Source organism: Mastigoproctus giganteus, chromosome 12 (assembly GCF_048544385.1).
Source record: "Mastigoproctus giganteus isolate SK-2022 chromosome 12, ASM4854438v1, whole genome shotgun sequence".
Lineage (NCBI taxonomy): Eukaryota > Metazoa > Arthropoda > Arachnida > Uropygi > Thelyphonidae > Mastigoproctus > Mastigoproctus giganteus.
Window position 1 is genome coordinate 53,481,222 of NC_143586.1, and position 26,340 is coordinate 53,507,561.

The following is a 26,340-nucleotide window of genomic DNA, read 5'->3' on the forward strand; positions in this document are numbered from 1 at the left end:
AACATTGTCAAAGTCAAAGGATATTGTAACAAAGCATTAATACGAACTCTATGTGCTTGCTCAAGCACTTCTTATTGATATGTTGTACTGTTTTCAAGAAAGCAGAAGCCTTTTATAATTATTGATAAAACAGAACATCAAATATTTTATTTTTTTCCCATTCAGTCAAATGCTTATGGACAGGGCCATTTTAAGAACTCTCGCCCCCCCCCCCGGCGAATTTCCAAATGTGACTCCTATTTAGTTTAAATTTTGTTTTAATTGCTTTCTGGGTCGCATTCCTAACATTATAATATATATAATATATAATTATATATATATTATTAATTTATAATCATAAGCAAGAATTAAATTTGTTAATTATTTTTCTAAATATTAATATTTCGGCACTTTAAACTATTTAAAGAAAGCCAAAAACATTATTCGTATATCATTATGTTCCGTGTTTGCGGTGCTTTTGACCGCAAACATATGGGACAGAGGGCCTTTTAAAAAATTATTTGAGATCAACAAGTGAGGCCCGTGGCGTCCGCCGGGTGCGCCCATGCGTTAAAACGGCCCAGCTTATGGATAAATTCGTTTATAAGGAACAATATAAAAGCTTATTTAAAATTAAGAAAAGAAACAAAACTTAAGTAGCAAAAATATAAATTATGGGTTCTTTCCTCACACGATACTCGAGTGGACTGCCTTAGATTCTTTAACAACCATACCGAATCAATTATCGGGTTTTCTGAATATTTTCGCACCACTGCAGTGGCAGACCTAGTGGTATTGTAGTTTCACCACTGCAAAATTGTCATGGCAGGAAAGATAGTGTCAAGCCATCGCAACTCCTGGATGCAAACAAGTTTGTTTTCGCTCATCACGAAAACGACAAAGCCCTTTTCATGTAATGAAAAGATTTTGTCACCCCTGCGAGCGTAAGCCTAGACGTAGTGTCCTTCATGGTAATATGGGTTGTAGTTACACGGTCCTCACTTCGAATTCTTCAAATCTAATCGATTATTTTTATTTTTCAACCAAACAGTATTCCAATGAACAATTAAAATAGAGTACTAGAGTGCTTTTCGCCCACTTTCTTAGCGTGGTTAGAAGAAGAAGGAGCTACTATTCTTTAGGAAAATGCGATTTAGGAAAATCTTGACGATATCGTCGATTCTGGCGGAGGAGGGGTGGGTAAATGCGACCGGTCATAAGTTTTGCTAGTGTTTGGATATTTTGAGCTGCAATCTGTTGTTTCCCAGGTATCACTTCTAGATTCGAGTATAGTACCGATCTAGAAATTGTGTTCTGTTTTCTAGGTCTCCTATTAAGTCATTTAAGGAGCTAATTCTCTAAACCGAGAAATTTGTTGAAGTGGGTTTTGGGCGCTGAAGACTAGATGATGGAAGCATATAAAAGTATGGGACAAAGGCAGAGTTGCACATATCGGATAATAAGCTGGGGGTCATGTATTCCTGCGAGCTCTTGGCGTAGCATCTACATTGCTGTATAGGTTTTCACTCTGGTGACGTTGAAATGATAAAGAAATGTGAACATCTCATCCCACGTTAGGCCTAAGTCCTTATGCGTGATAAATTTTCGTACGGGTTCACTTGCGATACAAATTTCTCGTTCTTTGACCTCTTCTTTGTAAAAGTCATTTGAGCTCATTTAGCGTGATTAAGTTGTAAACTGATTTATTCTAGATATCTAGAATAAATCAGTTTACAACTTAAGCATTTGGAATACTGTGTCTAAGTATGGACACCTCATCTAAAAAAAAAAAAAAAAAAAAAAAAAAAAAGCTATTGAACTTCTTGAAAGGGCCCGAAGAAGGGCAACTCGCATAGTCAGAATCCGAAAAAGGGCGATTGTAAATGTGGGCTACAGAACTTGGCAATCAGGCACCTTAGAGGGGACATTGAGGTTTATCAGACACTAAGCGAGGCAAGTAAAATGAATGGAGGCGGAATTTTCATTGGTATAAAGAGTTACAAAACGAGGGGCCATAAATTCAAATTTCAGGAGAAGAGGTTTAGACTGGATTTATTTTAGCCAGAGTTGATTGCTGGAACAAGTTGCCTTCGCAGGTAGTTGTTGCCAGTTTGAAGAAATTTAAAGGTCAATTGGATGGTTACCTGCGTGAGGAGGGAAGCGCATAATTTATATTTTCTTATCTTCTTCTTTTTTTTTTTTTTTTTGGTCGGTGCAGAAAAATCCTGGGTTCCTTGCACTATATTGTTAATACTAATACCATCTTTCTAATTGTTGTGTTTTCTGAATGGCTAGCTGATTGATGGCAGGCGCTTGACTAGGATCAGATGATGTTATATACAGCTTTATGTCCCAATTTTTTTCATCTTCAGAATACGTTTTGTCCTGAGTTTCATCTCTGAAAATATGGTCGCCCTATCCTATACTAACAAAAAACATTGCCTCATTCTTTCCATGGTGACTTTTCACCATATTGGAAAACATGTACCCAGAAAAAATACCCCTTCCCCCCCAGGAAAAAAATTCTGATTTTTCAAATACCTATCCTAAATGAAATTATTTGATCAATATAATAGGTCTTGTAGAAATGAATATGATTTATAAAGTATATCCTGTTAACTAATGATCCAATATACTTTTCTTTAACTAGATAGGTCAAGACATACATGGCACATTCATTGGCGAAACAGAGAAAATAATTGAAGCTGCTCTTGAGATGGGATACAGGCATTTTGATACAGCCTACATCTACCACAATGAGGCTGATATTGGAAGAGCTCTTAAAAAGTTCATTGACAGTGGAAAGGTGAAGAGGGAGGATCTCTTCATCACCACAAAGGTGAGCAGCAACGGAGAATAGTACGTTCCACTAAATTACTTTTTTTATATATTCTATTTTCATTAATTAATTAACCTTTCTTAAATTTATTTTCATCAAGAGAACCAAGGAAGAACAGCAATGCATTGCGATACTAATGCAAAATCATAATTGAAATATAGGCTGGCACACGAAACATATTGCCCATTCAATTGCAGATAACTTCTAACTAAACTTGCAGAGCTTTTTTTTTTTTTTTTTTTTTTTTTTTACACACGCTATCGATGCATTTCTTCGAATTTAAAAAAATTATTGTCATCAGAGTCGAATTTCAGACTGACAGCTGCAGGAGAATCTTATACCACAATTTCTAGTTGTTTTCACATGAACTTATTCAGACTTGAAGTATACGGATGGTGTTCTAGAATGACCCTGAACATTTCTGTTCTAGAGTGTCCCTTGTAGATATAGCAGATTTGTTGATTTCTGAGTAGTCTCGGATGCTCCATTCCAGATGATCGAGCAGATACTCGATGCAATTCATGTTTGCCGACTGTGCAGCCATGTCAGATGCTGCATGTTGCTGAAGTTTTCTACATAACATTCTTGCATGCCGACTGTGCAGCCATGTCAGATGCTGCATGTTGCTGAAGTTTTCTACATAACATTCTTGCAGAATTCGCTTTGTGCACTGCACCAGCGTCAAATTCAAACAGTCCATCGCTTTCCGGTTGCAACTTTAGCGATATGGTATGAACTTGGTCCTCAAGAATGTTCAGATATACACTTTATACGACAGAACTTTCTTGGATAATTAGAGTCATAACACAAAAACAGTTTTCCTTCATAGAAAAACCATCACTATCAGTAACATACACATAGAGCAGGATGGATTTGAAATTCATTGCTTCATGTAGCATCCTCCATACCCTCATATGTTCGTCAGTGATAAATAGCGGGACTGATTCATCTAATTAGTCATGCTAAGGCACTTTCCCGATCAAATGACTAGCATGATGGGAACGGTAAATTCACCCAGGCGCATTTATGATAGTAGAGAAAAAAAAAAAAAAAGAAAGAAAATTTCAGTTGTAGGAAATATGTGAACTGTTTTCCACTGGTGCTAAATTATATAGGCATGGTCCTGCATTTGATCATATTACAAGTTTTTAGTGCCCTGCCAACTATTCACGTCATCCTAACAATTACAGAACAGAAAAATTTCTCTGTTCTGCTAGTAAGAAGCCTATGACTCATACGTACGAGACAACCATATAGCTGCGTTACAACCATATTTTTGAGTCTACTGCGTGCTGTTTCTGGTGGAAATCGATCCTGTGATCCGATTTTGATGGTTCTGGATATTGCAATGCTGTCTTTCGATTTTTACGTCTTTTGTCACACATCAGTTAATAATTGACTACCTAAGACGCTGTCTATATGAAATAAATGTGTCTATATGTCAGTACATGGGTATATTAGTTCAGGCACTAGTAGTGAAGTCCATTACTCCCTGTGATGTGTGGACATGTGGACATGTGTTTTTGTAAAGGGCGGCTCCTAGAACGTGAGTTCAACTCTGCCTCGTATCTCTGTGAAGAACAGTATCACTACAAATGGGCCAGATGTGTGTGACGTCGGTTTGTGTGTATTGTGTGTGTGTTCTGTTGTTCTGTTCTGGCCTCTTGGCTACCCAGAAGCATCAGTCACCTGGATAGATGATTCTGGGTACTCGTCCACACCACGGGAAGGTGGGCCAGTCCCAATGGAGCACGTACTGTCTCGATACGAGACTCTGAACCACCTGATGTTGCCAAAAGGTGGGCCAGATTTCTCTGGGGGCCCACTCCAGAGAGGGGAAAAATAAATAAATAAATAAATAAAAAATAAAATAAAAATTAAATAAACTAAAAACAGAAACAAAATGTATTTCCCGTGGTAAAAAAAAGACAAAAAAAATATAATAAAATAAATAAATAAAATAAAATATAATAAATAAAAAAATAAAAAAAAAAATAATAAAATAAAATATAATAAATAAAAAAATAAAAAATAAATAAATAAAATAAAATAATAATAATAAACAAATAAATAATTATAATAATTCCCCGTGGTGAAAAAGAAAATATATTAAATAAATAAATAAATAAATAAAAAATAAATAAATAAATAAAAAATAATAAAATAATAAATAATAATAATAAAATAAATAATTAAATAAAATAAGAAAAATAAAATAAAATAAATTCCCTGTGATGAAAAAAAAAAAAAAAAAAGGGAGAGCTGTCTGGCACCAATGATAGTCCACATCCCAGTTGTCAGAACAGAGCACGAGTAGAAAAAAAAAAAAAAAAAAAAAAAAAAAAAGAAGCTAAGTAAATGAAAAAAAAATAATAAAATAAATAAATAAATAAATAATAATAATAATAATAATTACAGAATAATTAAATAATTTTAATCCCACAGTAAAGAGGAAGATGTAAGTCGGGGTGCCAGCAGAGAGAGAGTAAGAAAAAAAAAAAAATGTGAGAGTGGTTATCTATCCTGCACAGAGGGAGAAAGAAGAAAAGGTGAGCCAAAGCTGCTCCTAGTTCCAGGGCAGGACCCGGAAACAGTGCAGAACGCAGGTTTGAGGAAAAATAAAAAATAAAAAAATAATAAATAAAAATAATAATAAAATAAAAATAAATAAAAAATAAAAATAATTAAAGAATAAATAAATAATTTTAATCCCACACCCTGGCTACAGTGAAGAGAAAGATGTAAATCGGGTGCCAGCAGAGAGAGAATGAAGAAAAAAAAAAAAAAATGGGAGAGTGGTTATCTATCCTGCACAGAGTGAGAAAGAAGAAAAGGTGAGCCAAAGCTGCTCCTAGTTCCAGGGCAGGACCCGGAAACAATGCAGAACGGAGGTTAGAAAAAAAAAAAAAAAAAGTCAGTAGAAGGGGTGACTTTCAGTTGGCAGTGGAATTGTTAATGATCGGCATTTCCACGTCGGTGATTGACGATCAGTGTCCTCCTCCAGGCAAATACCTCAGCTGCAAAGGTCTGGAAGGCTTCGAGATTGTTTTGGGTACATATCAGTTGATGCAGATCTGCTGGTGGGAAGTCCTGGATCTTATTCTGGAGACGGTTTCTGATATCGTTGTAATGTACACACTCCAGAAGCAAGTGTTTCCAACTTTCACTTTGTCCGCAAAAGCAGTAGGGAGTGTCGATGAGTCCCAGTGTATGCAGTTTCTCATTTAGAGAACCGTGTCCGGTAATGAGAAAGGAAGATTCGAGGCTGAGGGAGAACCATCGGGCGTTATTTTTAGTGGTTGCAAAGGTTACCACCGGAAGAAAACTCCGAGATACAACCCCTACAGTAGAAGAATCCCATCTGGTCTGCCATACATTGAAGAGTTTATTGAGACATCGAGATTTCTCCTGCTTTATATCTGTAGTTAGTGAGAGTTCTATATCCAGGATCGTTGCCGGAATACCTTTTTTAATTCGATAGCAGAGCCCCTTGTAGATTGTGTAAAGGTCGAGAGGGAGGGTGCCTGCTATAACTTGGAGAGCTGCTGTAGAGACTGTACGGCAGATTCGATGGGTCGCCAGTAACATAGCTCTTTGTATAGAGTTTAGCTTTTCTTTCATCTTAATGATGGGAACTCTGTGAAACCAGACCCCGCCAGCATAGGTTACTATTGGGAGAAAGACAGCTTTATAATAAAGAAGAAGGGTTCGTTTTGATAGTCCCCACTCACTTCTTGAGATCCGTATAATTGCGGCGGAGAACTTTTTGGTCTTGGAACTCAGATGCTGTAGATGGGGAAGAAAGACAGACGGTTGTCTATTACTACTCCCAGGACTTTTGTCTGTTCTACGAAGGTTAGCTGGGTTCCGTTGATTTTGACCTGGGGAGGCCTTCGTAAGTCGAGTCGGTTTTTAAACACCATCATCTTAGTTTTGGCAGGGTTGATTTGCAATTTGTTGATTGTTGTCCAGGTAGAGAGATGGTTGAGTACTCGCTGTGCTGTGGATTCGAGGGCTGCTCTGGAATGACCAGCGACCACGATGGTGAGGTCGTCGGCGAATGCTATGATTTTCGTTTTTTCAAAACTGTTACTGAGCCAGCTCTGGAGCACCATATTCCACACCAAGGGCCCCAGGACAGAGCCCTGGGGACACCCACGGTGGATGGGTTTAAGGACTTGGTGATATTTTGACTTAACTACTATTGTACGTTGTGAGAAGTAGCTTCTGAACAGCCAGTAAAGATTGTTTGGACATTCTGCTGTGCGAAGACGTTCCAGTGCACTTTCCCACCATACATTATCGAAGGCCCCCTCGAAGTCAATAAACAGAGCGAGTTCATATTTGGATTGCGAAGTTTCCAGATGCAGGATCAAATCAGAGAGGGCATCTTCACATGATCTGCCCTGGGTGAATCCATATTGGGCTGGTGAAATCATACCTTTGGAGAGAAAGAGATTCGTGATTCGGATGGCCATTAGTCTTTCCAAGGTCTTGCCCAGGTTTGCCAGCAAGGCAATTGGTCTGTATGAACGAGGGTTTGTTATTGGTTTATTTGGTTTTGGTATTAGGCGGAGAAGTGCAACCTTCCAGGGCTGGGGGAACTTTGATTTTTGGAGGCATTTATTGTACAATAATAGAAGATGTTCTGGCTTTAATTTGTGAAATCTAATGATGAAGGCATATTCAATTAAATCCAGTCCCGGGCACTTTTTCGTATTTACTTTTTTGAGGACCTGATTCAATTCCAGACCGGTGAAGGGTTCAGCTTGGGTCTGTGTTATATATTCGGCATTCTGCTTCCGGATACTTTTGTGTTCCGGCAAGTCATTCTGAGGGTTTTTTGGGTTCCGGCAAGTCATTCCGGCAAGTCATTCTCATTACTCCCTGTGATGATGGCCCCGCTGCAAAAGCAATGATCATGCCTCTTTGCGGTAGCTTATGTCACCTGCCTTTCCTACAATGCGCCTTTAACGACGCCATCGAGGCATTACATCTCTTCTTATTGGTTTGTTGTATCACGTGATCGAGCACTTCACAGGCTATGTCATTTGCCTACAACAGGAGGCATGCGGATATAGGAATTCTTGATTCTCTAATAATTGCTAGAGCAGTTTATGTGTATGAATTCAGAACTTATATATTTTGCATCGCAGTATTCGACCGCTGAAGAATATTTTCTTTTCTCTAGCACATCGAATTTTATTTAATAAATAATCTGTAATCAACATTTATTGTATTTCTTTTTCCTCATTGCAACGCATTAATTTTCAGTTACCGAATAATGGCCACCGAAGAGAAAAAGTCATGTACTTCCTCCAGAAATCGCTCGATCAACTGCAACTAAATTATGTAGATCTGTATCATGTTCATACTCCCTTTGCTTTAAAGGTAAGCTTTAAATTTTAGAAATCTTCCTGAGTTAAGTGGTTGTTATTCTTTAAAACTAAAATTCCATTGCACCTCTTTATAAATAACCTAGCGCATGATGTACATTAGATGTACATTAGATGATAACAAACAAATATGATTTACGCATTTTCCCCTCTTTTTATTTAACGATCACAGCACTGGCAGACGAAAGCCATCAAATAATCTACCATCATGAGACATTCATGATCAAAGTTCGCTCGAACCAGTTGTTCCAAATGCAATGAACCATAAATCTGGTCGATAAAAATATTATAATAATAAATTATTTAATGTATGACGTTGCTATGTTATAATAGCAACATACTTATTAACAAATGTTTTAGTTAAACGATTCTATTTTAAAACGAACTTTTATTAAATTAATTTACTACTTAAAAACACTTTATTAAAATTATACTTTAGAAAATGGTATTTAGATTACCAAGAATAACTATTTATTAAAATAGTTATTCTTAGTATGGAGCCCTCACGGTAGCACAGTTTGTAGAATCGCTATTATTTCTACACTTGGTAAAAAAAGACCTGAGTTCGAATCCACTCGATGACATGAGGAATTTTTATGTGCCCTTTTCACAATCTGGCAATTAGTTGGTATTAGGTGAGGGTAACATGGTTTATTCTCACGGAAACTCGAGTTTTTCTTCCACCAAATCGACGACAGAGCATATGCTATTTATAGACATAATATATATACGACTCAATACACCGCATAACATATGCGGCGACAATATATATGTCATATGCAATATATATGCAAACCGCAAACCACAATAAAAAACAGAATCTTCCAAAGCGGGCGTGTGGCTCAATGTACACTTTTTTATCTCAGCAGCACAAGGAACTGCTTTCTCCAGACGCTGAATAAGGTCACCACGTTAAAGAAGTCTTCAGGAAGCTATATCTCAGAATATGTAGGCACCAGGTACTCAGCTGAGAAAAGCCGCAAGGAGCTTGGACAAATTTATCTCTAAATAGGCCTACAAGGCTGGGACAATTCATATTGAACAATTAGACTTTACACCAGCCGATATTCAAATAAACAAATTCCAATCCTGCAACTAAAACACTTTATTTACAATAAAATAAAATAAAATACGAGCGTATAAAATGAAATTAAATGAAATAAAATAAAATATATAGTAGTCTAAAACTGATGTGATTTAATTTACAATAAAATACAAAAATATAAAAATATAAAATATGATGATAAAAGCGATAAAAACAATTTATAAAATACCATAACAACTGTAGCTTTCGGAGATAGCGATCTCCTTTCTCAACAGCATATTTCTGCTGTGTGGCACATCCTTAAATAGCAGATCCACGGCACTCGTCACATGGTGGTTCCTCGGGAGTAAGGCCGGAATTTCCCATTATGCACCGGAACCGGAAATGGCTCGGGAGCGCGCTAGCTAAAACCGTTCATCTCGCCAAAGCACCACGGATTCAAAGAGGGGATTTAAGCGTACACCCTTGTCTCTATTAATGGAATTGCTAGCTGCCCCAATACGTAAACTCTCAAGCCATTTACGGTCCCAGAACCCCTGTACATGATCCGTGATGACAGCATCCTCCGGGGAGATTTGATGTTGCTTCTCCCAAAAATGTTCTGCCACGGCAGACTTCCTATAGTTTGCGGACTTTATTGCATTCATATGCTCCCCCAGACGGTCTTTCAGTCGTCGCCCCGTTTCACCTACATAACACACCCCACAATCCGGGCATTTAATTTCGTATACCACTCCACTGTTGGCTTCTTTCGTTATGGGGTCTTTGACACAGGATATCACTGTGTACAACCTCCGTCCCGGGAGTTGCACACAGCGTATCTGGCACCCCCGAATTATTCGTGCAATGTGGTCTGAAAGGCCCGGATAGTAGGGAATGTATGCAGTGCTCACAGGGGCGAACGGCTCAGTACGGATGGACTCCGCTCCTCTAATAATTCTGTCCAACACCCTCTGGGAGTAGCCGCATTTCTTGAGGTCTGCCGTGACACGAATAATTTCATTATCTCTGTCCTCGGAGGTGCTACAGTGGGACCACACCCTATCTACGAAAGCCTTGACAACACTACCCTTGTGTTGGCTGGATTGTGCCGAGGTATAATGAGTATATTGACCTCGGCACATGGGCTTTCTAAACACCTTGGTCTTGAACCTACAACCATCCCTAATAATCAACACGTCAAGGAACGGTAGGGTTCCCTCTGCTTCCACTCCGAAGTAAATTTAATAAAAGGAGAAGCTATTAAGGACATGAAGTATCTGATCCTCCCTCCCCTTTTGTATAATGGTGAATGTGTCATCAACAAATCTTTTCCATTTATGCATGGGAAATTCCAAACCCTCAAAAATTCTAACTTCTAACTCTTCCATAGATAAGTTGGCCACTATGGCACTAATGGGGGAACCCATGGCTGTGCCATGGATCTGCTTATACATGACATCTTGGAAATCCATAGTGGTACTGGATAAACAGAACTCCACACCCTCACAAATATCATTAACACTAAGAGGAGACCTAGTACTTAACAAAACATCCTTTTCTAATGCCATTCCAACACACTGGACTCCGAATTTAATAGGGATACAAGTGAACAATGATGTAACATCAAAAGAAATCATAATCTCGTCTTCTCGTATAGTCTGTCCTTTTATAAAATCCACCAACTCTTGATGGATTTTATAAAACGAAAGAAGCCACCATAACGAAAGAAGCCAACAGTGGAGTGGTATAGAGGACGCCGTAGCCTAGTGGTCAGGCGCGCGGGTGCATAAGTACACGTGCCTTGAGTGACAGGGGTTCAAGCCCGTGACTGCTGAATGCGATGCTGTTTCTTGTATTCTGTGTATCTTGTAAACTCCTCTGACCGTTTGGTCGTCCCGGAGTATAAACAGAAAATTTATTTATTTATTTATTATACGAAATTAAATGCCCGGATTGTGGGGTGTGTTATGTAGGTGAGACGGGGCGACGACTGAAAGACCGTCTGGGGGAGCATATGAATGCAATAAAGTCCGCAAACTATGGGAAGTCTGCCGTGGCAGAACATTTTTGGGAGAAGCAACATCAAATCTCCCCGGAGGATGCTGTCATCACGGATCATGCACAGGGGTTCTGGGACCGTAAATGGCTTGAGAGTTTACGTATTGGGGCAGCTAGCAATTCCATTAATAGAGACAAGGGTGTACGCTTATATCCCCTCTTTGAAATCGTGGTGCTTGGGCGAGATGAACGGGTTCAGCTAGCGCGCTCCCGAGCCATTTCCGGTTCCGGTGCATAATGGGAAATTCCGGCCTTACTCCCGAGGAACCACCATGTGACGAGTGCCGTGGATCTACTATTTAAGGATGTGCCACACAGCAGAAATATGCTGTTGAGAAAGGAGATCGCTATCTCCGAAAGCTACAGTTGTTACGGTATTTTATTAATTGTTTTTATCGCTTTTATCATCATATTTTATATTTTTATATTTTTGTATTTTATTGTAAATTAAATCACATCAGTTTTAGACTACTATATATTTTATTTTATTTCATTTAATTTCATTTTATACGCTCGTATTTTATTTTATTTTATTGTAAATAAAGTGTTTTAGTTGCAGGATTGGAATTTGTTTATTTGAATACCGGCTGGTGTAAAGTCTAATTGTTCAATATAGCTTGGACAAACTGACAGCACACGAAGCTGGAGTTCTGTTAGTTTCATGAATCACCACAAGGAGCTGCGGGTAACAGTTACAACGATACTGATAGCACCATGAACTGTGCCGACCGGGCTAGCCGGGTGGGTAAAGTGCCTGCCTGGCAACCCAAAGGTCGCGGGTTAGGATCCCGCCTCGGGCTTGGATTAAAATACTGCAAAAACCTTGGGTGGTGCATTATGGCCACAGAAGCCGATGCGCCAACAACTACAAAAAAAAAAAAACACGAACTGTCATGAATGGATATGAAGTGAAAACCGAGGACGCCGATCATGTGCAGGAGAGAAGTAGGTGTGCACATCCACCCGAATTCAAGAACAGAATACCACATCCTTGCCCACTCACAGTACAATCCCGTCATTTGAGAACTATGTAAGCTACCTTTGTAAATTATAATGTGCACACATCTTTCCATACCGGCATTTGCAGCTGAATTCTAAAGCATTCAAAGATCCTCACCTCCAGATTACAAGAGCATGATCTACCGCTGTGTCATATGCCACCACGAGGGATCCCAATTTTCACGATTAGTAGGCCTACTCCTGCCAGAAGAGATAACGATTTGAATTTGACTCCGCTATTTGCATTATATTATATGAACTCATGACTCAATTAATGAAGTGCAGCGCAAGCCACCTATACAGAATTCTAGCTAAGCAGAATTCTATGCACGTGGTGTTGCAGCAGTTGCGAAGTCCTGGGAAGCCGAGAGGTTATCTTGCGTTTCCACTAGAATTGTTTCACAGCCTACTACCATAACATTGAGATTACTTATCCGAGATAACAATTCAACTCTTACATCATTATACTCTTCACAGTTGTACATAATATGTTCCCATGACTCTGTTTCGCCATAATGGCAACCGGTTCTTTCAGTGGTTACCAAGTCGTCCAACTGCAACTTAATAATTATATTTCGTTATGTTAGGTACAGCAAAATCTACGTAAACAGTAAAACATGTTTTCTTTATTGATTAGAACACATATAATGTATAATAAATATTTAATGCTAATTTTGTTATTACGATATTATAATGATTTCTAATTACTATATCCAAATGGGACGTATACTACAGTATATTAATTCCGGAAGAAATGGCAACCCCATCTGTGTTACACCAGCTCAGCTTAAAGCAACTTTTGACGTAATCACTTTTTTTTCTTTTTTTTTTTTTTCGTGACCTGAAATTCATTATGGACTCTTTAAAAATAGCCTTTGGCTGTTTCGAGCTTGCCATTTCTCCTGGTCAGGAGATCGAACAAACTGCTATTTGTTATGATTGTTATAGAGCAGGAAGAGCCCGTTCGAAAATCCTTTTGGGGACGGAGGAAATAGAATAGTAGTTAAGCCTCAGATCTCGGGTGTGTTATTTCCCTACTATCTCTGATATTTTTCGCTATTTTAATACATGTAATTAAAAAAAAGTTATTTGAAACTATTTTTCTGGCATGTAATTTGCCTTGCACAGAAATTGGGTTTTATCAATCTTCAAAACATAAAAACAGGTTATAAAATACAGGGGCAGTTCTCGAATTTTCTAAACGGGGATCTAAAACTGTTTAAGGTGATAATTACGTTTTAATCATCATACAAATACGTTGAAGTATCATAGCCCTCGCACATGAAAGAAACCATCCCAGCTTTTCCAAGGGTTATAAAATAAAATTTCCTTTTTATACACCGTATAGTTCAATCAAGTACTGTATACAATTTAGTAATGTATTGTCCCCAACGGTGATCGTCGCTTAGGGTTCTGAACCAGTCCGCCATTGATTGAAACCTCTCTAAAGGAGTGACAGAAGACTATGTAAAATCTGTCGAAAAATTGTCATGGATGATACAGCGGACACATTTTCTATTATCTTCTGGTTACCCACAATGTGAAAAAGTCTAAAAGTTCCTCGCATCATTGATGGGATTCGAAACCAAGCTTTTTACACACGGCGCTTAAAATCACTGTCTAATACAGGGATGCTGGTAGTGATGGGCATAATCGAATGAAATAATCGACTGATATATAACGAATGAAATAATGGAGTGCAATAATCGAACGAAATAATCAAAAATTTCATAATATAGTGAATCATTCGAATGATATGAGTATAATCGCATAATCGAGTAATATGAACATCATCGAAATAATGGAATGATTTGTTATAATCGAAATAATCGATTATGACTTCTCGATTGTACCCATCACTGGATGTGACTGAGTGATGCGCATAGGGCACATCGATTTGGCATTAATGAAATAAATATTTTCATATATTTCTTCCAATACAAAAATATGCGATTTTATGACCAGCATCAAATAGAAATTTGGAATTTCTATTTAATGCTGTTCCTTTCCAAATAGAAATTTGATAGCCATTAAACGCGTATTGAAAATATTTGCTATGTTCTCTCTCTCTCACAGAAAATAATGCTTTTATTTTGTTTTAATTTCGTACTGTATTTTTAAGGGAAAAGACGATGATGACTGCTTTGCCATAGAGGACGGAAAACTAGCTGTAGATGAAGACGTTGATCTGTTGGAAACTTGGAAGGTTAGTAGTTAAAATATCCTGCAACTTATATATACATATATATATATATATATATATTTTTTTTTTTTTTTTTATCCATAACCCCTGAAACTCACGCTTCTTAATAACACTGGTCGGAAAAAAAAAAAAAAATGTTTCGCTCCCTGGGGTGATTCTTGTAGATTTGACGTTGCTGAGTTCAAATATGGCAACCATATTGCTGTAACCTTCCCCCCCCCAATTTTAAGGGAGAAAGGATTAAAGTCAAAAAGTTTCTAGTAAAAAAAATTTCATATATATGAAGAAAATGTTACATACAGTAATAAATATTGAACAATAGGTCTATTAACCTTATTCTATTTATAAAAATGTTCATCTGATCACAAAACACTTATTTTGTCGTTTTTGTGCCTTTCATAATTGTCCATTGGTGTCTCCCGTACGAGATTCCAACATATTTGGACTTCATTTTCCCTGGTATCTTTTTTTCCATTTGAGAAATGTCATATCTTGGTAAAACCCTTCACCGTGTTCGTCGGAGACCGCTCCCAAGTTTTCAGAAAATGGGAATGTACGAAATGAAGCTTTAACGACGGATCTTGGTGTTCAGTCTTACGTTATTTGAAAACTGAGAGTGACCAGAACTTTTTAAGCACATATATATCCTGTTCGGCAGGATAGCCAGGTAAGAATCCCAAATGACAGAATGTATCCCTGCTTTGACTAACATTAGTGATGGGTTTATTGAGAAGTTTATTTTAGTGTAATTCGTTTTAGTGGAATTAGCAGAATGATTTTTTCCACTATAAACTTACATAAAGTAAGTTAACTGTTCAAATACATTTTTATCATAGAAAATGTGAATAACAAACTACCATGGATATGCTATCATAATCATATAGAAAATAGACAAACAATTGTAAATAAATAAATAAGAAGATTCAACAATTATAAAATGGTCTAAATCTTTATCTTCAAAGATGCTATAATTAAGAGATTGATATTACTTATATATAACATTAAGCTTGATATACCTTTATCAATATCATTAATAGATATAGAAAACAACAATTGGCCCAGCACTGAACTGAGGGGATCTCCACACTAATAGCATTAGTCTACTAAGAGTCCATTAATAACCACTCTGTGATTATAATAGAAAAAACATGAGGACAAACGGGAAAATTACGTGATTATAATAGTAAAAACCATATTACGAGAGACATTTCAGAAGTTTCCAGTGTGGTATTACTGTAGCATAATGATTTGCACGAATGAACTCCTGTTATGTGTAATTCTAGTATTTGTTGTTTATTGTTATTTAATACGAGCTCATAGCATTAGTGCATATGTCCAAACATCCGTCCATGTGATATTGATTTACAATTTTTCATAGGCCCTAGTTGAGGATTGAATGAACGCACTTTTCTAGCGCCATTTATATTTAATGGATAATCGACACTAATCCCACAACTAACGGAAGCATACTTGCTCTAACCCGTTGCACGCTGGCCCCACAATACAGCAAACGTGGCGCAGATGTGGGAAACCACCGGTGGCGCCTTCCACAAAACACTAACTAATACAGAAAACGTCTGAAAAATCCCTCATATACAGTATTTGATTTTTTTATCCGATTATGCTGATATCTCCAGCCAGTTAGTTTGTTCTTTCTTCAGGGTATGGAAGACTGCGTAATAGCAGAAAAGGCCAAAGCTATAGGATTATGTAATGTCAATAGCGAGCAGATACAACGAATTTGTGACAATGGGAAGTTAAAGCCAGCCAACATACAGGTAAGTCTTGACATTCGTTAATATCAGTAATTAGTGGTCGCGGTTATTTTGTGTGTAAATAATGTATGTGTTTATTTTTCGAGGTTCCAAGAAGAATTTTGTTGGTTTAACAATAAATTCCTCCCGTCACCAATCGGATTCGAACCCTACGGCCTTTCAAATCGAATAACAGTGATATGATTACAAACCAGTGCCGCATTAATCAATAAACAAAATAAGCACGTATTTAGGGCACCATGGGAAAGGGGACATCACAGTTTTTTTTTTTCCTAGCTACCATGCCAACTTTAACTCTTTCACTGTCATACACTGTTTTAGCTGATTTTTTGTAAATGTTCTTACCTGCTGTTTTCGATTTATCTCCGCATTGTTAAAAAAAGTTTTCTTCCAAAAAAATCACTTTTGTCGTGATACTGAAGGTTACACAAAATTCACTCTCAATTGGTGTACTGTATTTATTAAAAATTTAAAATAGTAGCTTTCGCGAGTTTCATGTATATTTTTCAATATTTATTCTTCTGTAGTTTTCAGACCCAAGATGAAACGTGTTCAATTAAGTGGTGCAAAAAGAGAAAACTGGCCAAAAGGAATCAACAAAAGGCTTTAGATTTAGTGGCCAAGACTGGAAAGCTGACTAATTTCTTCACAAAAGTTAACCAACCTGTTCTTCTAAATCAAAACAGATTTCCACCATCAGAAGCTACTTGTACTGTATCTGACTATGATAAGATTGAAGATGAACAAAGCTCCACACCTATCAGTACCGCTCCGTCAACTTCAAGATCAGAACATCATAATGATGTTGAGGTGTCACTGGCTCAATTGGCACGAGTCTCACTACTGATCACACTTTGCCCGTAAATTCTCTTGATATGTCTAGCGTAAGTGTTGAGGCAAGTTGCTCTACAAGACTGTCTGGAGTTGCAAAGATTGCTGAAAATGAAAATCTACTGGACCAAGGTGAAATGATTCAGTCTGCAAAAGATGAAGTAAATAAAGCAAAAGATCCAGGGTTGTGGCTTATTGGATTGCTTGCGGACCCAGTGACTGTCAACACCATAATGGGCCACATGACAAAATTTTGCCGAACTTTCAAAAGTGGCAAACAAACAAGATACTGTTCACAAAAACATTTCGTGTTTTGTTGAAAGAGAAGGGTTCAGTGACTGGCGAAATACTTGTGTAATTGCTCATCATGAAAGAAGCAATACTCACCGAGACTCTATGCTAACATACTTAACTCACAGACAACATTTGGGCTCGCGACAAGAGTTGGAAAAACATATTAAAGAAGAGTGCAATTACTGGGAACATGTCTTGGAGCGTGTAATAGCTGTTATTCGTACGTTAGCTGAAAGTGGCCTAGCTTTTGGAGGAACAGATAAATTTTGGTTTGTGCAGAATGGGAATTTTTTAGGACTGCTTGAGCTCATAAGTCTGTTTGATCCATTTTTAGCAGGGCACATTTCGAAATCTGGAAAAGGAAATCCTTCTTATCTGTCCAAAACCATCATTGTACTAATTGGCTCAGAAGGTCCACGCGTTCATTGTTGACGAAGTAAATTCTTCTGTTTATTTTACCATGTCAGTTGATTCAACACCAGATCTAACACATATAGATCAGTTAAGTGTTGTACTTCGATACTTAAAATATTGGCCTGTTGAACGCTTTTTAACATTTTTGAAACGGAAAAACCATACCGGTGAGGAAATGACAAACCACGTATTGCAGTACTTACGTGAAGTTTGAAAACTAAATTTTTCAAAATGTAGGGGTGAGTCCTAAGACAATGCTGCTAAGGGGATGCAGCAAAAGATTTTAGAAGAAAATAAGTTTGCCATATATGTGCCCTGTGCAGCCCATTCACTAAATCTGGTAGGCCGAAGTGCTGCTGACTGCTGTCAAGTCTACAGTGCATTTGCTCTATTCATTTTTTTCGGCCTCAACCAGAGGGTGAAAAATTCTTAAAGCTTGTCTTGGAAGTGAACCTGTGTTAAAATCCCAGAACCTGTGTGTTAAAATACCAGATGGGAGGCATATGCAATGGCAACAATTTTGAAGTGTTTCTTTAAGATATTGGAAGCTTTAAGAGTGTTTAGCTGAAAACCAGTCACAAAAGGGAGATACTAGAAGAGAAGCAGGTAATATTGCAAATAAGATGCAAGAGGTAGAATTTGGTTTCATGTTGTTCATGTGGGATGAGATTTTGAAAAAGTTTCATAGAGCAAGTCAAGTTCTGTAAAGTGAAGATGTGAACTTAAAAACATGTGCAAATCTGTATGGGTCATTAGCTGACCAACTATGCTTTTTAAGGGATGACGTTGAAAGATTTAAAGCACTTGTAAAGGAAATACTACCAGATGTTGATACAAGGCCGTTCAAAGTCGCAAATGTATCAGAAAGAAGGTACCCAATGACGGAGATGCACCAGAAGTAGATCTGAATGCCAGAGATAAATTTCGTATCACCACCTTTTACCCAATTATTGACAAACTAGAAACTGAGATGGGAAGAAGAGAAGAGGTGTACAAAGAAATAGCAGACAGATTTTCCTTTCTAAGTGATGTGCCAAATAATGTCATTTCATCTGCTGAAAGTGAAAGGTATTCACTGCTCTCAAAAACTAATTAATGCTTACTCAGAAGACTTGGATAATAATCTCTCTGCTGATCTCCAGCAGTTTCACGTATAAGTATGCCATAAGTTCAGTGCAACGAAAAGTGTGAAAACCAGATTCAGTCTTGCTAAACTTTATAAAATAACTGTAGAAGACAAAATTGATTGTGCATTTCCAAATGATATTGCCTTTCGCATTTTTTTAACATTAATAAATTGCACAGCTGAGCGGTCATTTTCTCAACTCAAGCACATTAAAAATCCCAAGAGAACAGCTATGCGACAAGACAGGTTGGATGGGTTGTCTCTGCTAAGTTTTGTTATGGAAGCAGATTTGTTACGGCAAATTAGTTTTGAGCACTTGATCAAAGACTTTGCAATTAAAAAAATCTCGAAGAACACGTTTTAAAAAATAAAAAAATATAAACTTATAGGTAAATCTTTGCTTATATTTTTTACTGCTATTTAGTGTTTTCGTTAAATAAATAAAAATTAAAAAAAACCAAAAGTTTTTATTTAATATAGTTGTAAGGTCTTACCTAGAAGAAATCTGAAAAAAGGGTTATAAATTTTAAAACTCTTATTTCATGTTCAGCACTTATTGAATCTTAATGTCTTGTAAATTAAGCAATGGAGAAGCCGAAGCCGAAGCCGAAGGGCTTAGCACAGCCGTTGTTAGGCTGTGCTAAGGGCATCACTTGGCCTTAATCCGGTACTGAGTACCTTCAAGCACGGCCAGCAAACTACTATAGCAAAACTATCAAATGTCCATTGGGCCTAACGCAGTTTGGTTCTTAGTATGGGGACAAGGTAAAAAGTTGATTTTGGTGTCCTATTTTAAATAAAAAAAAAAGAAGATATATTTACATAATATGTTATGTGAATTAGTGTATATGTAACGTTAAACTGGTTTATTTCCATGCGAAAATTATCTTAAATTTCAGCTTTTTATGTCAGCATTATATCTACAAAAATTTTCGCTCTTTCCTGCTCTTTATCAATGATGACCACTACAGCTCCTGTCGAAAGTATTATTTTTAAAAATATTAACAAAAATAACATAAAACCATGAACAGTATTTAAAATAGAATATGATGATCGTTTAAACATCAAATGATTTAAAAAAATCTTTTTCTCTTGGCAATGATTATTTAATAAGTAGAACTAAAATTTGATTATTATTTATTTATTTTTATTTTTTTAAAACTGATGTGGTGGAAATCTTATAGTGTAAAATAATGTGTTCAAAGCACAGAATGCACCTTCAGCTGGTTTGGGCATAATCCCTTTTGATTGACCAAAATTCTTCAGCACAGTTTATTTTTCTTTTTAAAAAGTCCGAAGTTTTTACTTATTATAATTAATTATTTGAAATATAAGTTACATTAATGTGCAGTACGTGTTTACATGGGAGACTCAGTAAGTCACAAAACAAGGAATAAAAAATGAAGTATGCAGAAAAGTGGCCTGAACGTAGCATTTGCTTTTCAACATAATTCACCAAAATTATTTACACACTTGTCCAATCGCTTTTTCAAATTCTGAAAATTTTTGTCCTTCGTTTGTCGATCATGATAAAAAAAGCACAAACAAACAAACAAAAAAACCTGTTATGTTAAGGTCAGTTTTTTGCTTACTTTGTGACACAATTACTGACTCTTCTTCGTATTATCGATGAAAATAATCGCTTCGTCAGAGTGGAGCTTAACCTGTCTACCACCTAACCAGCAAATTCTGAATAACACTCAACACGTGGACATGATCAGACGATAACTTCGTTCTGCTCAATCCTAGTTCGGTGAGACCCATAAAGAATTAAGCCTTTTCTACTAGAATAAGATTATTGTTTTCATAAATACATCGAGTTACTGAAACAGAAATTTCCCGTTTTAATTCTGTTTGTATGACGAACTTTTTGTAACCTTCTGTAAAATACAGTACACTGAACTCTCAAAAGAATTTATGCGGCAGTACTTTTGAAAATAACTGATTTTTATTCACGAAATTTCTCTTGATACTTTCGACAAGTTTACTGCAACAAAGCTGATATTGTGCTCCACTCTTTCAAACCAGTTGCCAACTGCTTAGTCAATGAAGGCCATATTTTCCATACCATAATCTGGCATCTTTTCCGTACCTCAACGCCCAGTGACAAATGGCTATTACGGCTTACGACCGGTTGAGCCTACTTCACTAGAATAGGAGAAGCAGCTGAATTTTTGAGAGTATAGTGTGCACTCTCTGTAGCAGTCAGTTCAATTTACTCTTGTTTGTGACCATTTTATATTTTGTCTTTAAGGTTGAATGCCATGCCTATCTGTCACAGCAAAAATTATTCAACTTCTGCAAGGAACGGGATATTACGTTAACAGCTTATGCTCCATTAGGATCGCCTGCACTTCCTGATATCGCTCGATTACAGTACGGTCTGTAAGTATGCTAATTAAATATATTTATTGTATTTCTTATCCAAAGAGTAGAATCAGATCTCGTTTGAAAACAGAAAAACCTAAATGTTCCCATAATCCAAATTCTTTGACTGCTCCGTCAGACAGTGTTACTTGATGGTTTCAATTTTCATGGACAATTGAACTGTCACATTGATAGTAGAGGTATGATGGTGTGGAGGGAGTTTTCTTGGCAGACGCTGGTTCTGATACTGATAGACCAACGTCTGAATGCCACGATCTACTTGAACACTGTTGCCAACTGGGTGAATCCTTTCATGCTCACAGTTTATACATATCCAACTGGTTACAATTACTTCAGCAGGATAATGCACCATGAATGGTTCCAGGAGATCTGTTCGCGGCAGGGATCCGCCACATCCAATCTAAGATAATATTTGGAGGGGCTCTCAGTTCAGATGATAAAGTAGTGATGAACTTGTGAAGAATCCTCCAGACTGTATTGCGCGCGAAACATTGACCTCTGCTGTTTCCGCTTGGTTCCAGGATTCTTCTTAATATGGCTCATAACCAGTTCTTCTAAAACAGGTGCCAAGCAGGCTCTCTATCTCTCCCTACTCAGCGTTCACAGACGCTAATAATAAGATCAACGGCCCCAGACATCCGCCATTTCAGCATCTGAATAAAAATTAATCTATACGAGAATCTGTCATAAGGTGAAACAAAATCAGTTCAGAGTACGGCTAACAATATCAGCACCACTAGTGGCAACATGGCTGTAACTCAGCAAGGAACTGAAATGCATGTTAATACAAATTAATTTCACTGTAAAATATGAAATAGTTAATTTTACTGTACTGCAAACTGCCCGTGATTATGAATAAGCTGATTATCCTACGTGTTACGTCAGCCTTTTTCACTGAAGCATCTGCAAATGAGGTGAAGAACTACGGAAAGTTCTGCCTGATGTAACATCCCCGTGCATTCTGTAATTGCTTTTTAATTGAATTCCTTTTTTCTGTATACATTTCCTTTATTGACTGCTCATGCTAGAGTGAATTTTAATTATTCTCTTTAGTCGTAAAAGAAAAAAATGTACTTTCCAGTGTGCATTTGTTTGGCATAATGGTTACTCTCAGAACATGAAGTGTCCGTGGCTATCCCAAAAAGCACTGTCTCTTCCATCAAGAATGAATGTATAAAGTAAAAGTGTCACGGCATGACCTGCATCGGAAAAAGAGCAGCGGGGAGTCCCACTTGACTGCAACCCAACATTAATTCCTTTATGCTGTTGTTCTCTTCAAACTGGTTTGGTGTATGCTGACGTGCATTGGCATTTAGTTGTAGAGTGCCTCTTTGTAATGAGGTTGATATCAATATTTTGCTTCATTGTATCCAGGCCGAACGAATGTGTATACAAAAGAAGTTACTGGTATTAAATTAATAAGTTACATAAAGCGAAAAATAAAATGAAAAATAAAAGCATATTTATTTTTCATTATAAAGCATAATAAAAAAATACTGTGAATACTAAGTGCGTACCAGAAATGTGTTAACAGTTAACATGTTCATTTTCGCTTAAAGCATATACGCGTTACTTGGTTTTTCATCCAACTGGATGAAAAACCCGTTTTTCTTGTTTTTTTTTTTTTTTTTGATAAACCTTGAATTTTTTGTCCACCAACTCGCATAAGAGTCCGAGTAATTTGGCCATGATCTGCAGAAAACTCAAATCCCCCCCCCCCCCAACTTTCCAGCTACACGAGGTTAAGACCCAAGTTTTTCCACACGGTGTTGAAAGGACAAGGAGCGTGTTAACTAGTAGAACACATAATAAATTTATGAAATAAGAACGTACAAGAGGTTCTGAATGTAAGCTGTGTAAGCTGATTATCCTACGTGTTACTTTGCTGGCCACGGTAACAGAGTTGAAGTAAGTTTAGACAAAATGACGTAAATTTGGAATGAATGAGTTGTACATCCCTAACACAGAAGGAATTCATATACATAGATGTCACTCATAGAAACATGCAAGAACATTTAGTTGCTACTGTAGGCAAAGCCAGATTTAGATAGTCTGGAGCCCTGGCACACATATATTTACAGACTCCCTAAAATAAGGTCCGGAAGTCCTTAACCTAGTAGCAAACCTCGGTTCTAGGCTCCCCCCCCCCTGCCATTTTGAGGTCCTAGAGCAACTGCGCCACTGCACTTCGATATATCTGGTCCTGACTGTAGGAGCATTGGCACCCTACGAGTGCCAATGCTCCTACAGGGATAACTGTGAAAGACAGTCTCGGAATGAAGAAAGAACTTGGCTGCTTTGTTTTACCACACACATACACTGAGTGATCACTGAATTATGACATCCCTTATGAAAACTGAATGCGACCCGTTGACCACGTGAGGTACGAGAGTGCGAGTTAGTCGATCTACGTAGTATAGATAAGGTGTCAGTGGTTCAGTAGGTAGTAAACTTCCGAGCGTGATGGGTAAAAGGAAGGATTTATCGAACTTTGATAAAGGACAGATTGTGGGAGCTCGATGAGCTGGTGCCTCGATTTCCCAAACGGCTGAACTGGTGGAGTGTTCGAGAGCCGCCGTAGTTAAAGTGTAACAAGGCTGGCGTCAAAATGGTCAAACAACGACCCGGCGGAAAAACTGCAAAGGTCAGCGAAAGGTTGAAGTTAGAGGTGAGCGCCGGGTCCGACGACTCGTACAGGCGAACAGGCGCAGCACTGTTCAAGAGTTGACTACCCAATAGAACATGGGCCAATCCGGAAAAATATCTGCCATGACCACGCGTCGCACGCTTGCACGTATGGGCTATACCAGCAGACGACCCCTACGGCACCCTCTCCTAAGGTTCATCCAAGGTTCATCGTAAAAGACTCGCCTGGTGCAAAGAGCATGCAAGTTGGACGTTAGAAGACCGGAAGAAGGTGTGCTGGTCGGATGAGTCACGTTATTTACTCCACACTATGGATCACTCAGTTTATATTCTATTGGCGCAAATGAAATGTACTTAATAATCTGTACATTTCAATTGAGACCATTAAATTAATACAGGATGCATACACAGCTGAACGAAGGGAACACAGTTAAAGCCATAGACATCTATGCAGTCCCAGTGCTAACATACTCCTTCAGGATCATAGATTGGACTAACACGGAGTGGAGGATATCATGAGAAAACAAGAACAAGAACAATGATGACCAAGAGCCGCCATTACCGCTCGAAGTCAGCCGTGGAGAGACTTACAGTAGTTCGGAAAGAAGGAGGAAGCGACCTGATAGAATTCATCGAACAACAGAAGACAGCGATAGCTAACTTGAAGGATTACTTCCAGAAAAACACAGCAACACTCTGTCAGACCATAAGGAAGACAGACAAGCGGCATACGCCACTCAACCTAAACGAGGAGTCCCTTCTCGCCCAGACGGAACAAACGAAGCTAGAAAGATGGGCAAAGAAGACATAAGGCCGCCGTAGCCTAGTGGTCAGGCGCGCGGGTGCATAAGTACACGTGCCTTGAGTGACCGGGATTCAAGCCCGTGACTGCTGAACACGGTGCTGGTTCTTGTATTCTATCTATCTTGTGAACTCCTCTGACCGTTTGGTCGTCCCGGAGTATAAACAGACAATTTATTTATTTTATTCCACGGCAGACACTGCAATGACATCCATCAAGATCACATAGATAAAATGGCTTCCAATGTATGGCTTACGAGCGTGACGTTCTTCCCCGAGACTGAAGAATTCATTCTCGCCAACCAAGACCAGGTTATCAACACCAGGAACTATAGAAAATAGATTGCCATGGAGCCTGGAGTGTCATATGACACATGTCGACGATACCACCTGATCTCAGAAACAATCATCCAACTCATCACCGCAGGATGCAGGGCGATCACCCAGACAGAGTACACTCGTAGACACGACTAGGTAGCCAGGATAATACATCAGAAGCCAAGGAAACACCAGTTGATCAAAGAAAGTGTACCTTTTACAAGTAGAACCCCAGGCTGTACTAGAAACCCCACCCCACAAGCTGTACTGATACCGCGCCGTAATAACGGACAAGAGACTCCCGCACAACAGACAAAAAGGAAAAGGCTACATATCTGATTGACATAGCAGTGCCCAAAACTGGCAAGCTCCAGGAAACCCACGAGGAAAAGATCAGGAAGTACACGGACCTTAGACAGGAGATCAAAGAGATGTAGCACATGTGACAAGTATCAACAATCCTGATCATTGTGTCAACCACCGGTACGGTGCCAAATACCCTACTTAACAGCCGAGCAGCAATAGGTCTCCCAGAGAATATATACAAGGAACTCCAGAAAGTCACAATCCTGAACCCCTCTAGGATAGTCAGAGAGGTCCTCAACCAACTGCACCAGACATAACAACCGCCTTGTGCACTTGGTATCAGTACCTGTCACAGGGTGGAACGCCCCCCTCAGGGAGAAATAATATAACAAGAAAAATAACAACAATAATAATAATAATAAAAATAAATACCTGATTTCTTTGAAAGTGTATTTAAAATATTACTTAGGGACGTCGAAGAACTACCTCGGCCAATGAAAGATCCTCTCCTTAAATCATTAAGCGACAAATATCAGAAGACGCCTGCTCAAGTAAGTTTTATTTTATCGTCTCTCACACAAATATTTTGTTTATAAAGAAAATTATTTCTGAAGGATGATTGCATCCAATAGGGGATTAGGAAATGTATTTTTATATATTGTTTATTTAATTTATTAATTTTTAGGTTTAAATTCGAAGGACTCTTCTTCATAATAATGGTTCAGAATGGTATTATATTACATTTCTGCGAACTTAGTTTTAAAAATTAATATTCTTTCACATGGTAAATTATAAATTACATTTATTGGTAAGTTAGAATAATTTTTTTATAAATGTTTGATCTGCTCAGTCTCAATATCAATATTACGTAAAATTGGAAGAAACTTTTCTGAATTCCTTATTGGATTCTGCCATCGTGCAAGAGATTTGATTCTGAAAA

General features: G+C 37.9%; 1 protein-coding gene across 1 annotated transcript in view; it reads left to right on the plus strand.

Moving 5' to 3' along the window:
• The window catches only part of LOC150077066 (1,5-anhydro-D-fructose reductase-like), a 59,037-nt gene that overhangs the window by 24,619 nt on the left and 8,078 nt on the right, over nt 1-26,340 (plus strand). Inside the window, exons 2-7 of the mRNA XM_090385970.1 lie at nt 2,630-2,818; nt 8,093-8,209; nt 14,421-14,504; nt 16,163-16,279; nt 21,196-21,326; nt 25,870-25,951. Coding sequence (XP_090242096.1) covers nt 2,630-2,818; nt 8,093-8,209; nt 14,421-14,504; nt 16,163-16,279; nt 21,196-21,326; nt 25,870-25,951 — 720 coding nt within the window. The remainder of the gene's footprint in view (nt 1-2,629; nt 2,819-8,092; nt 8,210-14,420; nt 14,505-16,162; nt 16,280-21,195; nt 21,327-25,869; nt 25,952-26,340) is intronic.